Source organism: Camellia sinensis, chromosome 9 (genome assembly GCF_055761805.1).
Source record: "Camellia sinensis isolate YWXY chromosome 9, ASM5576180v1, whole genome shotgun sequence".
Lineage (NCBI taxonomy): Eukaryota > Viridiplantae > Streptophyta > Magnoliopsida > Ericales > Theaceae > Camellia > Camellia sinensis.
Window position 1 is genome coordinate 152,610,682 of NC_138969.1, and position 13,789 is coordinate 152,624,470.

The 13,789-nt window shown below is 36.6% G+C and overlaps 1 protein-coding gene across 3 annotated transcripts in view; it reads left to right on the forward strand.

Moving 5' to 3' along the window:
• Positions 1-12,884, forward strand: part of LOC114269896 (uncharacterized) — a 68,293-nt gene extending 55,409 nt beyond the window's left edge. For 2 of the 3 annotated variants that reach the window (XM_082887813.1, XM_082887814.1), the window contains 5 exons: positions 5,645-5,718; positions 6,228-6,351; positions 11,881-11,972; positions 12,149-12,269; positions 12,366-12,884. In XM_082887813.1, coding sequence (XP_082743939.1) covers positions 5,645-5,718; positions 6,228-6,351; positions 11,881-11,972; positions 12,149-12,269; positions 12,366-12,518 — 564 coding nt within the window. In that variant the 3' untranslated portion in view covers positions 12,519-12,884. The remainder of the gene's footprint in view (positions 1-5,644; positions 5,719-6,227; positions 6,352-11,880; positions 11,973-12,148; positions 12,270-12,365) is intronic. The other variant, XR_014340446.1, reaches the window with a different exon arrangement.
• The last annotated feature ends 905 nt before the right edge of the window (positions 12,885-13,789 follow it).

Below are 13,789 nucleotides of genomic sequence, written 5' to 3' on the forward strand. Positions count from 1 at the left end.
CCCTCTAGAGAAATTGAAATATTTGATATGGAGTGAAAAAAAGAACTGAGCTACATATGAGCTTTAAATGGAAATGTTCCACCCAAGGTTTTAAAAAGCAGCCGCAACCGTTACGTAACGCTGTTACGTAATGGTTTTGGTGGTTACCGCCACCCGTTACGGCCACTTTTGCAGTGTGATTGAGATTCACAGGTGTGTCGGCCGTAATGGCTGCCGTAGCGGTCATAACGGTGCCGTAACAGCCGTAACGGCCTGTTACACACCATTACGCAACGGTTCCAAATTATTTCTTTCAAAAAAACACAAAAAAAAAGCTAAAAATGGGAGAAAAGGGATAGAGAGAAGAGGAAAGATGAAGAACATGTTATTGATTTGTTGAAACTGTAAGTCCTATGCTATTCTATTCAGCTGCTATCACTCAACTATTTTGTTTGTCTGTGTCTAGCTATATTTTGTTTAATAATAATAATAATAATAATAATAATAATAATAATAAAATGTGATCATTATCTATTTGGCTTGATTAAAATATGTATATATATATATATTTAGGCTCTTATTTATTCTCTTACTTTTGCCATTGTTTATCTTGTATATAATAGTTAGTGATTGATTTTTTGTATAATATAAAGTCATTAATTATTAAAATAAAATGTAAAAAATTCAGTTTATAGTGATTTAAAAATATGAAATATGTTGGATCATACTTAAAAATTTACAAAAATTGATCAATATTTATTTTAAACCCAATAAATATGATTATAGAAAAAAAAAAAATATGCGTATTGGTAAGTTTTTTTTAAATTGTGCGAAAAATAAAAAAATTCACGATTCCGGTTATCGCAACCGTTACGCTACGACCTTTACACCCCGCAACCGCAACCGTGCCACCGCCACCGTTACCGCGACCGCGACCGCTTCCGCTTTTCAGAACCTTGCCACCCTTGGGTTTTCTTGACCTTGTGTCACGACTCAAGAATCATGAAGGCGTTTTTCTCTTTTTATTTTTATTTTTATTTTTATTTTTTTTGCATCTATGGTAGGATTTGATTTTGGACGGCCTTAAATGAAGCTTGCTCAAAATGTTTAAGCTTATGGGTTTGGAGAAAGTAAAGACAATGCTGGTGATCGAACTCAGCCAATGAAAATGGTCACTCTAGTTTCATGCGTGGCACTTTTCTCAATTATTATATTGTGACAATTAAATTTTATAACTTAATGGTTTTTCACATCTGAAATTTTCTTTTCCTCTCATACAGGTTACCATAATGCATTTTCTACATTTATATAAGAAAATTTTAATAGACATCACAGTCTTATTGATCAACCTAGTCAATCACCATTTGACTTTGTGCCTTCCTTAATATTTGTTTGTTTTCGATCATTATATTTTCTACAAGCATCTCTAAATTCAGTTATCCTATTTCTTTGGAAATACTGATAATTCCTCTTCATCCTAGTTTAATTATTTTTTTGCTATACCCGCAACTTCTAGCATATTATATACATTTTTCCAATCCAATTGTGCATCACTCCTAAATCTAAATTTATTGCCCTTTATTCAAGGTTTTATTTTCCATTTTTTTCATCATTAAAAATGTACATGCTTCTATTTGTCTAACCTAATTAAAAATAAAGATCTTATATCTGCATTATTAGGCTTTCACAACATTCTTAGCTTCCACTTCATTTAAATCAGTCTTCCATGACTATTTCATGTTTATGAACATCTTCCTTCATATTATTTAACATGCTTTTCTATTTGATGATGATGGAGGGCTGATGGGAGTACATATTCCTATTTTAAGAATCTCATTTGTTTGCCCATGCTTTCTAACAGATGCATGATCAGCTACTTCAATATAGTTATCCTGTATTGATGATTCAAATGATCAGCAGTCAAGACATTCTTCTTATTTTTAACTTGATTATAGCTATAGAATACATTGTTGTCAAATTGCAAATCAAATTGTGAATTTTATTGTTAAAATGAAAGAAATAATGTATAGAGAAAGAGAGAGAATAAATTGTATGTATTATTATTGATTGATATGTTGTTATTTAAATTACAATGATTCATGATTCCTATATATAGAAGAGGGTGAGTGTGTAGTAGGTAAGGAGTAGGTGAAGTGGAGGTGGTAGTGGTGTAGTGGGTTAGGTTTAGTGGAGTAGGTGAGGTGGTAGTGGTGTAGTGGGTTAGGTTTAGTGGAGTAGGTGAGGTGGTAGTGGTGTAGTGGGTTAGGTTTAGTGGAGTAGGTTTAAGTGGGTGAAGTAGGTGGATTTTAACAGCCCCCCGCAAACTCAAGGGGGATAGGAACTAACCAACTTGAGTTTGGAGAGAGTAACAAAATAAGAAAATACATAAAAATAAAAGAGGATAGGAGACACGGTATGGTCGTGTCAGACCATTGGTGAAGACACTGGATGGTGGTGTCATAACGTTGTAGAGGACACTGTATGGGGGTGTCATAACCATGTAGAGGACAGTTTAGGGGGTCATGTCGGACCGTTGTAGAAGACAGTTTATGGGGTCATGTCGGACCGGTGTAGAAGACAGTTTACGGGGTCATGTCGGACCGTTGTAGCAGACAGTTTACGGGGTCATGTCGGACCGTTGTAGCAGACACTATTGTGACAGTTGTGGTGACAGTTTACGGAGTCTTGCTGGACCCTTATAGAAACTAACCGGAATCAATGTCGGGACAGTTTACAGAGTCTTGTCGGACCTTTGTAGAAACTAACCGGAATCTATGTCGGGACAGTTTACAGAGTCTTGTCGGACCCTTAAAGGAGCTAACCGGAATCAATGTCGGGACAGTTTACAGAGTCTTGTCGGACCCATGAAGGAGCTAACCGGAATCAATGTCGGGACAGTTTACAGAGTCTTGTCGGACCCTTAAAAAGTCGCACCCTCAAAAGGTGTGCCCAATTCATAAAAAGGCGTGCCATCAAAAGGCGTGCCCAATTCATAAAAAGATGTGCCATCAAAAGGCGTGCCCACTTCATCAAAAGACGTGCCCGACAGAAAGCGTCGAGCCATCAAAAGGGGCGCCTGACACGCGGCGATGCACGTGATTGACAGAGCGCGTGTCGGCCTCGTCGTCTCTGTCTTTATAAACCAAAGCGAAGTCTGAGGCTTGGAAGCATAACAAACCAGTTGAAACCTCTTCGTTCTCTGTAACATTCTGTAACCAACCCTTCTCTGAAACACTCAGCAACCCAAAAATATGGCTTCTTCTTCCCGTTCAGCTACCCAGAACATAGCCTCTTCTTCCCGTGGTCTGCTCACTCTCTTTCCCGACCTCAACGAGTCAACAAGAGAGATAACTGGTGCGGTGGCCTGTGAACCTCAACCAAACACCTCTGGTTTTGCTCCGTTGAACTTTCCGATGCGGTCGGTGGAGCAAAAAATGGCGGTGCAGTCGGATGTGGAGGCCAATCAGTATACCTTGAAGTCATGTGTGGAAACCATGACTGCGGTTACAAATTTGTCGAACCGGCTGCAGAGTAGGACAAATGAGGTGCAACAGTTAAACGCCCAACTGGCTCTGCTCCAACGCATGTATAAGGATGCGCGAGCAGAGATAAGTGTGCTAAAGGCGGAAAACAAGGAGCTGAAGCGGAAGGCCAGTTTTATGTTCCGATTTGGAGGGCCGCCATATGCTGCAGTGGAGGAGCAGGGAGTAGTGATCATGCCCAGTGGAGTGGGAAACACGGAGGCAACACCGGCAAGGGCCGCCCAAGACGGTGGCAAGAAGAAAAGACCGGCAGAATAGGCGAGAAGAAAAATCCCACTGTTCCGATTTGTGTTGGTTGTGTTTTGTTTTGTTTTGTGTTTTTTTATTTTTATTTTTTTTATGGTGTAAAATGCTGATCGGGGTTGATCCCCGGCATGAAGAAATGACAAGTTTGTAAAATGTTTTTTTTTTTTTTTTTTTTTTTTGTTTTGGGAGTGTTTTGTTGAAAAAAAAAAATAAAATGAAAGAAAACAAGGGAGAAAGAAAATAGATAAAAAATATTTATAGATGGATTATATGAAAAACATCAGTGCGATTGTTTCAAAATAAAGTGGGGTATTTAAAAAAAGAGGAAAAGTGACTTGGAAAAAATAAATAAAAATAAGTGATTTTTGAAATCAAATGGAGGAGAGAATGAGTGGAGTATGGTAAGGGTTTCATCCAAAGCCAAAATTCCTGCAGCGAATCACTTCGCAAATCCTAGCATGAGCTTTTTCTCTTTCCAGGCTTATTCATGAATTTCCTGGTGATTTCAAGAGCCTCTGGTGGCATTGTGGCAGAGAACACCCCAACCTGGATTTTGGGTGGCAGCAACTGAGAACACCCCAACCTGGATTTTGGGTGGCAGCAACTGGAAAATATCATAGATCTGATTTTTAAAAACCTCGTGACAGCATTTCATCAGCTTCATCCAAGACAAACATTTTGATGTAAACAGGGCGAAGTGATTGTCTCCGCAACATGTCAAACACACGACCAGGAGTACCAACAACAACATGAACCCCACTGGAGAGAATGCGCTGATCTTCGCGCACACTAGTCCCTCCAACACAAGCATGAACCTTCACACTTTGCTGGGCAAGTTCAACAGTGGGTGGAAGAACCAAAGCTTGGCACTCAACCAAGCTATAATCTAGCTGCTGCAGAATTCCAGTTCCAGACTGTCTCGTCATATGAGGTGAAGAATTCTTCTCTATCAGCCTCACACATGACTACAGTTGCACAAATCTTTGTTGATTTTATCAGCGGAATAGGTTGAGGTCCGGCGGGCGGCTAAGGTGAGGTTGCCGCCCGCCGGGGAAGCGAAAATACTAGGTTTTAAACCAGCTCTGATACCATGAAAGAAATAATGTATAGAGAAAGAGAGAGAATAAATTGTATGTATTATTATTGATTGATATGTTGTTATTTAAATTACAATGATTCATGATTCCTATATATAGAAGAGGGTGAGTGTGTAGTAGGTAAGGAGTAGGTGAAGTGGAGGTGGTAGTGGTGTAGTGGGTTAGGTTTAGTGGAGTAGGTGAGGTGGTAGTGGTGTAGTGGGTTAGGTTTAGTGGAGTAGGTGAGGTGGTAGTGGTGTAGTGGGTTAGGTTTAGTGGAGTAGGTTTAAGTGGGTGAAGTAGGTGGAGAGTAGGTGGATTTTAACATAAAATAGTGAATCGTGAGTTGAAAGATTCAAATTATTTAGCATAATATATAATTTTATAGATGTGTATACATATAAAAATATGCAGTGTTTAAAACAAAATAACAACAATATGACTAAATTGTATATATATACATATAAAACTATGTATATCAATATAATTAATTAATCTCTCTTCTTTTTTTTTTTGGCAAAAAAGTCATTGTTTCATGCATTATGTAAACAGATTTGAATTGCAACGAATCACAATGGATCATAGTGAAATGCAATTGAATCGTACAATTAACTCAATTTAAGACTCAACAACATGAATCAAATTGTTTTTGTTGAAACTCGTATAAAATCGTATGAATTGAATTGTGAATTGTAAGATTTTAACAATCATGATTGAATGTGATTGGGAGGAGAAATTATCCCTGTTCCAATTTGTTTTCTTTCAAGTTTATTTGTTCACTTTGTTTTCTGATTATTGCAGGTTTTCATCCCTGATTATAATGTTTCTGTTGCTGAATTGGTAATTCCAGGGAGTGACCTTTCACAACACATTAGGTCTGTAATTTGCACTGCGAAGATTATGTACAACCCTTGGTTTCCAGTCACTGTTCTCTGCCTGTTTAATTAGTTTGGTCTATTGGTATGCTATTGGTTAGAGGATCTTTTTCCCTTAATGCCTTCCTAATTGATAAATTATATTTGTAGAAGTAGGGTGCATTTAAATTCCTTGGTCTACCCTAATATGGAAGCATAAAATTTCAGTTCATTTTACAACTTTTCTTATGGAAAATTATCAGAAAGAAGATAACCAATACCCTTTCAAATCAACAGGCTAAATGTTCTTAAATATAATTGTTCTATCTAATTTTATTTTATATCTCAAATTGGGAATGTTTGCTTCTTTCACATTAATAGCCACATCATAGCTAATTTTCTGGATTATATTTATATTTCTTGTTGGATGAGTGCCCTTGTGCTTTACAATCTATAACCCATTGTATTAGGTTTCCATTTGCTTGAAAGTGCACATTTGTTTTGCATAATGTGTTCTGATTCTTGTGCAGCACTGCAGGACATGAGGCATCTGGAACTGGCAGCATGAAATTTTTGATGAACGGCTGTTTACTATTAGCTACAGCAGATGGGTCCACTGTTGAAATTATTGAAGAAATAGGAGCAGATAACATGGTAACTCCCATCTTAAATTTAGTTTTGTAGAGATATTATCTGTTAATCCTCATTCCTCAAAGATTGGATGGCATGCTTCACCAAAAAATATGGCTTTCGCAAGAGCAGAATGGCAAAGATGGATTTATGTAGTTCTATCCAAAATGGATGGAAAATGTTCTAGAAACGGTCGAATAGGGCATTCTAAGTTAGTCTTAATTTATGTTCTGCTAACTTTTGTCCTGAGTAACTATGGTGTGGGCTTTTCCTATTCTGTCACTAAAGTGTTATTGCGCTATAGATATATTATTTTATTGCCAGAAGTAATAATTTATAATGCAGATAAGAATACCACCTGTATTGCTGAATAATAAACAGATCTGTATTTAGAGAAGTGCAATATTATTACTCCCTTTTTGCAGATATATGTGATATATGATAAGTTAGCAACATACAGTACAGCTTGCTTGGAATTTCTGTGTTATTCTAGTGTTTGATACGTTGATTGGCACATATATGATATTGTGTACAGAAACCATAATTATGTGTGATGGAAACCCTCCAAAATCCTTTCTTGGTATTAGAAAATGTGACGTAGATTTAGGGGAACGGCAAAATAGGACACACAAAGCCAACCAAATTGTTGGGTTATGACTCTCAATTGGCCAGGGATCCTTTGTGTCCAAATCTATTTTTCCCTGTACCCAATTTGTAGTGGGAATATTGACACATGGAAATCTCGAGACACGATCATAGTGCATTGGGTATAGGAGAAGATTTTAGGTGAAGGATCTCGTGCCCCTAAGAAGCACAGATACTTCTAAGAAGGTGATATGTTTGTGTTGAACACATGTTCGACATTTACATTCATTGTACACTACCCACCATGTGTTGAACATATGCTTAAACGTGTCCTATTAATTTTTAGTGTAAATTACAAATGCACCCCTAAAATTTGCTTAAAATACAGATTGTCCTTTATAGTTTTGAAAATTACAAATATTCCCTTGTCCAAATTTTTTATTTAATAGAATTAACATAAAAAATAAAATTCCTAATTACTTTCCTAGACAATAATAAAATTACCCGAATTGTTAATTGAAATATATTTTTGACATTATTAAAAACTGTTAATTATCTTGATAATTTATTAATAAAAGAGGTCATTTGTTATGTAATTAGAAATATAAAGGGGTGGATTCAAGGTTCTGAAAAGCGGTTGCGGTCGCTGTAACGGTGGCGGTGGCGTGGTTATGGTTGCGGGGTGTAAAGGCCGTAGCGTAACAGTTGCGGCAACCGAAATTGTGAATTTTTTTTTTCCCGCACAATTTGAAAAAAACTTACCGATGCGCATATTTTTTTCCTTAATCATATTTATTGGGTTTTAAAATAAATATTGATTAATTTTTGTAAATTTTTAAGTATGATCCAATATATTTCATATTTTTAAATCACTATAAACTGAGTTTTTTACATTTTATGTTAATAATTAATGACTTTATATTTCATGAGTCAGGGGTTGTTAATTTGAGTTCAAATGCCACATTCATTTGTTTAATTCCTAAGAAAGTGAATGCGGTAAGAATTGGAGATTTTAGGCCCATTAATCTGATCACATCACTTTATAAGATTTTGGGGAAGGTTTTGTCAATGAGACGAAGAATTTCATTGAGGGAGACTGTGTTGATGGCGTAGGGGGCTTTTGTGAAAGGAAGACAAATCCTAGATGTAACCGTAGTGGACAATGAAGTAGTGGAGGAATATAGAAGTCTAGGGAAGTAGAGAATTATTTTTAAGGTGGACTTCGAGAAGGCATATGATCACGTGGATTGGCAATTTTTGGATTTTGTAATGGACAAGAAGGATTATGGTGGGCGGTAGAGATCTTGGATTAGGGGATGTTTGTCGACGTGCAATACGTCTGTTTTAGTTAATGGTAAACCGGGAGAGTGTTTCAGGGCTTTCCGAGGATTACGACAAGGGGACCCACTATCTTATTTTCTTTTTATTTTGGTGGCAGATGTACTACTGGGAAGGATGGTTGATAGAGCTAGAGAAGTTGGTCTTTTTGTGGGATTGGAGGTGTGTTTGGGGGGGGGGGGGGAGGGGGGGATAAAGTTAGTGTCACACATTTACAGTATGCGGATGATACCACATTTTTCTCAACAGGGGATGAAAGTTAGTTAGTTAATCTTTATTCGATTTTGAGACTTTTCGGGGTAATCTCAGGACTTAAGGTTAATTTGGAGAAAAGTAGTGTGGTAGGCATTAATATGCAGCAAGACCTGCTTCGGTATAGGGCGGCTCTTTTAGGATGTGGAATAGAGGCACTCCCGTTTAAGTATTTATGTCTTCCATTAGGGGGTAATCTTAGAAGTGAAGCTTTTTGGAATCCAGTTGTGGAGAAGTTGGTAAGAGGTTGGAAGGGTAGAGTAAGGCTTTATTGTCACACGGGGGTAGATATACTTTGGTTAAGTCGGTTTTGAGTAGTATTCCTATTTATTTCTTATCTTTGTTCAAGATTCCGGTTAAGGTGGCAAAGGCATTAGAAAAGTTGATGACGGATTTTCTTTGGGAAGGCGAGGATGAGGGGAAGAAGGATTACTTGGTGAATTGGGATTTAGTTTCGTTGCCTAAAGAAAAGGGGGGTTTGGCTATTGGTAACATTTTGGCTAGGAACATGGCTCTTCTTGGCAAATGGTTATGGAGGTTTCCACTTGAGAGTGATTCATTATGGCATTTGGTTATTAGAAGCAAGTATGGGACTCAAGACAATGGTAAGGATTCATGGGTGGTTCTGAGGGGTAATTGTCGTGCTCCTTGGAAATCAATTTCGCATATCTACACATGTTGGTCTCGTCATCTTTCTGTAAGGGTGGGCAATGGGGAACTTTTTGAGAGGATGTTTGGATGGGCCAATCTTCTTTTGCCTCTGATTTTCCATACCTCTATAGAGTGGCTCGATCTCATAACTCTTTTATTGCTTCCATGGCTTGTTCACTTTTGGCTCCAATTTCCTGGAATTTTGAATTTTCTAGAAATCTTAATGACGGCTTCACAGTTGGCATCTTTGTTGTCCAGAATTGATAATTTCTCTTTGGCTCCTCTTTTGAAGGACAAGAGGGTTTGGGCTCTCCATTCATCTGGGATATTTTCTTGTAAGTTCTTTTTTGACAAACTCATCGATACTCCTCATGTTTTTCAATTTCCTTTTTGCAAAAGAATTTGGAAGGCTTGTGCTCCTCTTAAGGTGAAGGTGTTCATGTGGGCCTTGGTTCATGGAGGCATTTTGACAAATGATACATTGCAAAAACGGAGACCTAATCACTTTCTAAATCCTTAGTGCTGCATTATGTGTTGTAAGAATGGGGAATCCGTGGATTATTTGTTTCTGCATTGCCCAATTGCTTTGACTCTATGGCACAAATTGTTTTTGTTGGGGAATGTTATGTGGGTAGCCCCACAAGGGAGTGCACATATGCTCCAAGTTGACTTTCGCGCTTTCGGAGGATCGAAGAGAGCCAAAATGCTATGGTCTTGTGCAGTCTTTGCAGCTTTTTGGGTTCTATGGTTAGAAAGAAATGCGAGGGTGTTTGAAGATAAGTCCCAAAAGATAGACTGTTTGTAGGATAGTGTTTGTCATTTAACTTCTTTTTGGGTTTCGGGAAATTCTCTTTTTAAGGGGGCCCCACCTTTTTTGTTAGTTAGAGATTGGTTGGCAGTGTGTGATATGTAGGCTTTTGTTCAAGAGTTTCTTGTTAGGCTTTTGTTTTGTGATTTTCCCTTTTCTTTTGTAAGAGGATGCCTTATCCTCGATTACTTTTTTGATTTATCAATAGTATGCTTGTGGCAAAAAAAAAAAAAAATTATTGGACTTAGATGTATAAAATTATTTTTTTAATTATTATACTTGTGGAAGCATATGCAAATTTTAACTTGAATAGTTTTTAAAAAATAAATTATACATGCTAATGTAATCATATAAAAATTAAAAAATAAATTACAAATATATATATTTTTTTGTTTTGAATTACTTGAATATTCATTCTCTTTTTGGATAACCTGTGAATAAAAACAAAATAAACTAATCAAAAAAAATTGACATGTATAAAATATGTATTAATATATAGTTATAGGTGTTATGTTTTCTTGATATTTTACAAAAAAAATCAATCACTAACTATTATATATAAGATAAACAATGACAAAAATAAAGAAAGAATAAGAGCCTAAATATGTATATATATATATATATTTTAATTAAGCCAAATAGATAATGACTACACTTATTATTATTATCTTCGAACAATATATAGATAGATACACACAAACAAAATGGTTGAATGATAGCAGCTGAATAGAATAGTATGGGTCTTACAGTTTCAACAAATCAATAACATGTTCTTCATCTTCCCTCCTCTCTCTCTCTCTCTCTATATATATATATCTCTTACTCCTCCATCTTCCATCTTCCATCTTCTCTCTCTATCCCTCTTCTTCCATTTTTAGTTTTTTTATTTTTATTTTTATTTTTTTTTCCGAAAGAAGTAGTTTGGAACCGTTACGTAACGGTGCGTAAATCTCAATCACACCGCAAAAGCGGGGTTAATGCGTGGTGCCTACCGCCGCAACCGTTACATAACGTCACATTTTGAAACCTTGGGTGTAATGGTGTCTAATGGACTGTTACAGCCGTTACGGTACCACTACGGCTGTTATGTATCATCGAAACAGCCGTTATACATGTGAATTTCTGTCACACTGTTATAGCAGCCGTAACGGGTGGCGGTAATCACCACAACTGTTACGTAACGGCATTACGTAACAGTTGCAGCCGTTTTTTAAAACCTTGGGTGGAATGTAATTCCCAGAACCACATGGTGCAATCCGTATTTTAAGCAAATTTTAGGGGATGTATTTGTAGTTTTGCCTAATTTTTAATTTTTTTTAAAATCCGGACACACTTAAGATTCAGACACTTGGGGGGACATGTACCTATCATATAGGATCTAATAATAAAAGGTAAAAAACAAAGAAGTAGATTTATATGTATTAATCCCTCTCACTCTAAACTTTAGAAATTTGTGTTAAGTTGTATTTCTTTATTATATTTGAATGAAGTATTCATACATATATATATATATATATAATAAATTTATAAAATTATATATTAAGTGCGTGCCCCTACATGTTATGTCATGGGTTTTTAAATTTGCCAATTGGCCTATCCATGTTGTGTCACGTGTATGTGCTTCTTAGCCTTCCTCTCTGAGTTGAGTTGTGCAAACATGCTTTGGATCTTTGTCTCATGGCATGTACCTTACTATTTATTCATGAATTTCTCTTTTTAATAATACAGTTGCTTTTATAGTATCTTTCCTAAAGTACCTTGCGATGGTCCATTGTTTATGCACGGACCACTTGTTCTTCTACTGTTCAAAAATGACATTTTTTTTGGTTGATCGAGCTATTTATCGCAAATTCTTATATACAGCATGTGCTGACAAAAATGGGGGTATGCCTTTGGGATAATTTTTTTTGCCCTTACAGTTTTTATTTGGTGCAAAAGTGAATGAGGTTCCAACATTGCGAGATAAAGGAGCTGCCCTTAAACCGCCTCTTCAATTTGCACGTGTTGTAAGGTATGGATTTTCTTTTTTCCCAATTGACATCTGCTCAGTGCTTACTCCATGCATTGTGCTCTTGTGTTGGTTCTACAAATCTATATATTTGTAAAGAACTCTATTTCTTTCTCTACTGAGATCTCTTAGCCTCTCTATCATCTAGTGGTTCATTTTTAGCATGACAATATGTGCAGGATGGTTCAGGATGGCTATTTTGGCTTCAAAGACTATTTCAAGTCGTTATGTGATACCGTGGAGGATGGTAGCGATTTCTATCTCCTGGGTCATGATTTTTCTAGTTATCTGGAGGCTCAGGTAATAATGATCGAACTGCTGGGGTCTGTAAAGCATTTGCGTGTATATATACTGGAATAGTATTTGGGTAAAAACTAACTGGGTAGAGAGGTACAGGCTGCTGCTGACAGAGCATTTGTTGATCAAGAAAAGTGGACTAAGATGAGCATCCTTAGTACTGCTGGCTCGGGAAGATTCAGCAGTGATAGAACAATCGAAGACTATGCGGAGAAGACCTGGGGAATCGAACCATGCAAATGCCCTTTCTGACCAGTAGTAAGAAAACAAAATAGAGCTGCCCATGCTACCTTAATCTCTAGCAATTTTCCGTTTCAGCAATTCTGTTGACAGTCCCATGGCTACGGGATCTCGCCCTTCAGATTGAATTGAAAAAGGTATGGCTGGCAGTGGTGGCCTTTCCTCCCACCACCAAGGCAACTAACTACTATGTTGTTTTAAGTAATTACTCTGATTGTGTTTGGTCAATACAGAACTTTTGGTTACTAATTTTAATTGCTCTATTCCTCACTCAAATACTTAATGCTATTCTGTAGTCCGAAGACTTGGTGCCCTTTTGCCAATAAAAATAAATAAATGAAATAAAATAAAAAGATATGGTGCCACTTTGCTTCAAAATTGCTGTAGTTTTCATTTAGGGCTCCTGATATTTCAATCTAAAATCTTGATATTTATTGAAATAAGGTCTTGCACAGTGAAAACAGTATGTTTTGCAAATAGTACTTATATTTTGCAATAAACTTGTAAGCATTACAATTGACTGGTTATTGACAGTAAGCAAAAAGATTGCTATTAGTGAATGTGTGTGTTTCTTTTCTTCTTTGTTTAAGAAACCGCAATGATGGAGCAGGCTGGTTGATTTGTGAAGGTGTTGAGGCACCGGATTTTGTCTAATTAATTAGAGTTTGTTACAAGTTAGTATGGTGAAAGAATCAGATCAATTACTTCGGGAAATTCATAAGCAACCAAAGAGGTTGAGAAGTGAGGAAGAGGTTGGGAAGTGATGAACCAAAACTGACCAGAAGTAGTCAGAATACTAAATGTCAACAGAGAGACTTCAATCTAAGACTTCTCTCAATCAGATTTGTTAATACCATGTTAAGGTACCAATTATTCCCAAAAATTAAATTAGGAATTTTTTTTATACAATAGAATATTAAAGGGTTAGTAAATTAGATTATAACTAAAGGGTTGCAGTCGCTCTATAGACTCGAATCTTAAACCTTTAACTTTCTCACTGTTCCAGAAGACAATTACATGCATAATTGGGCCAACAGTCCTATCCTTAAATTGTTAGGAATTGAACTCAAAAATGTATATCAAGTTAGCTATTTAACGAAACAAATGAATTATTATCCTTAGCGTATCGTGCCAACCCCCAATGAGGAGGCATGTATGAACCAAAAAAGTAGGTAATTAAGAACAAACTAACTTAAGCATAGGAGAGATTTTCACAGCCTCATCATGTCAAATCTATTTTGTATTCTTGTGGGTCATTGATCTCAGAATGTACCACACAGGGT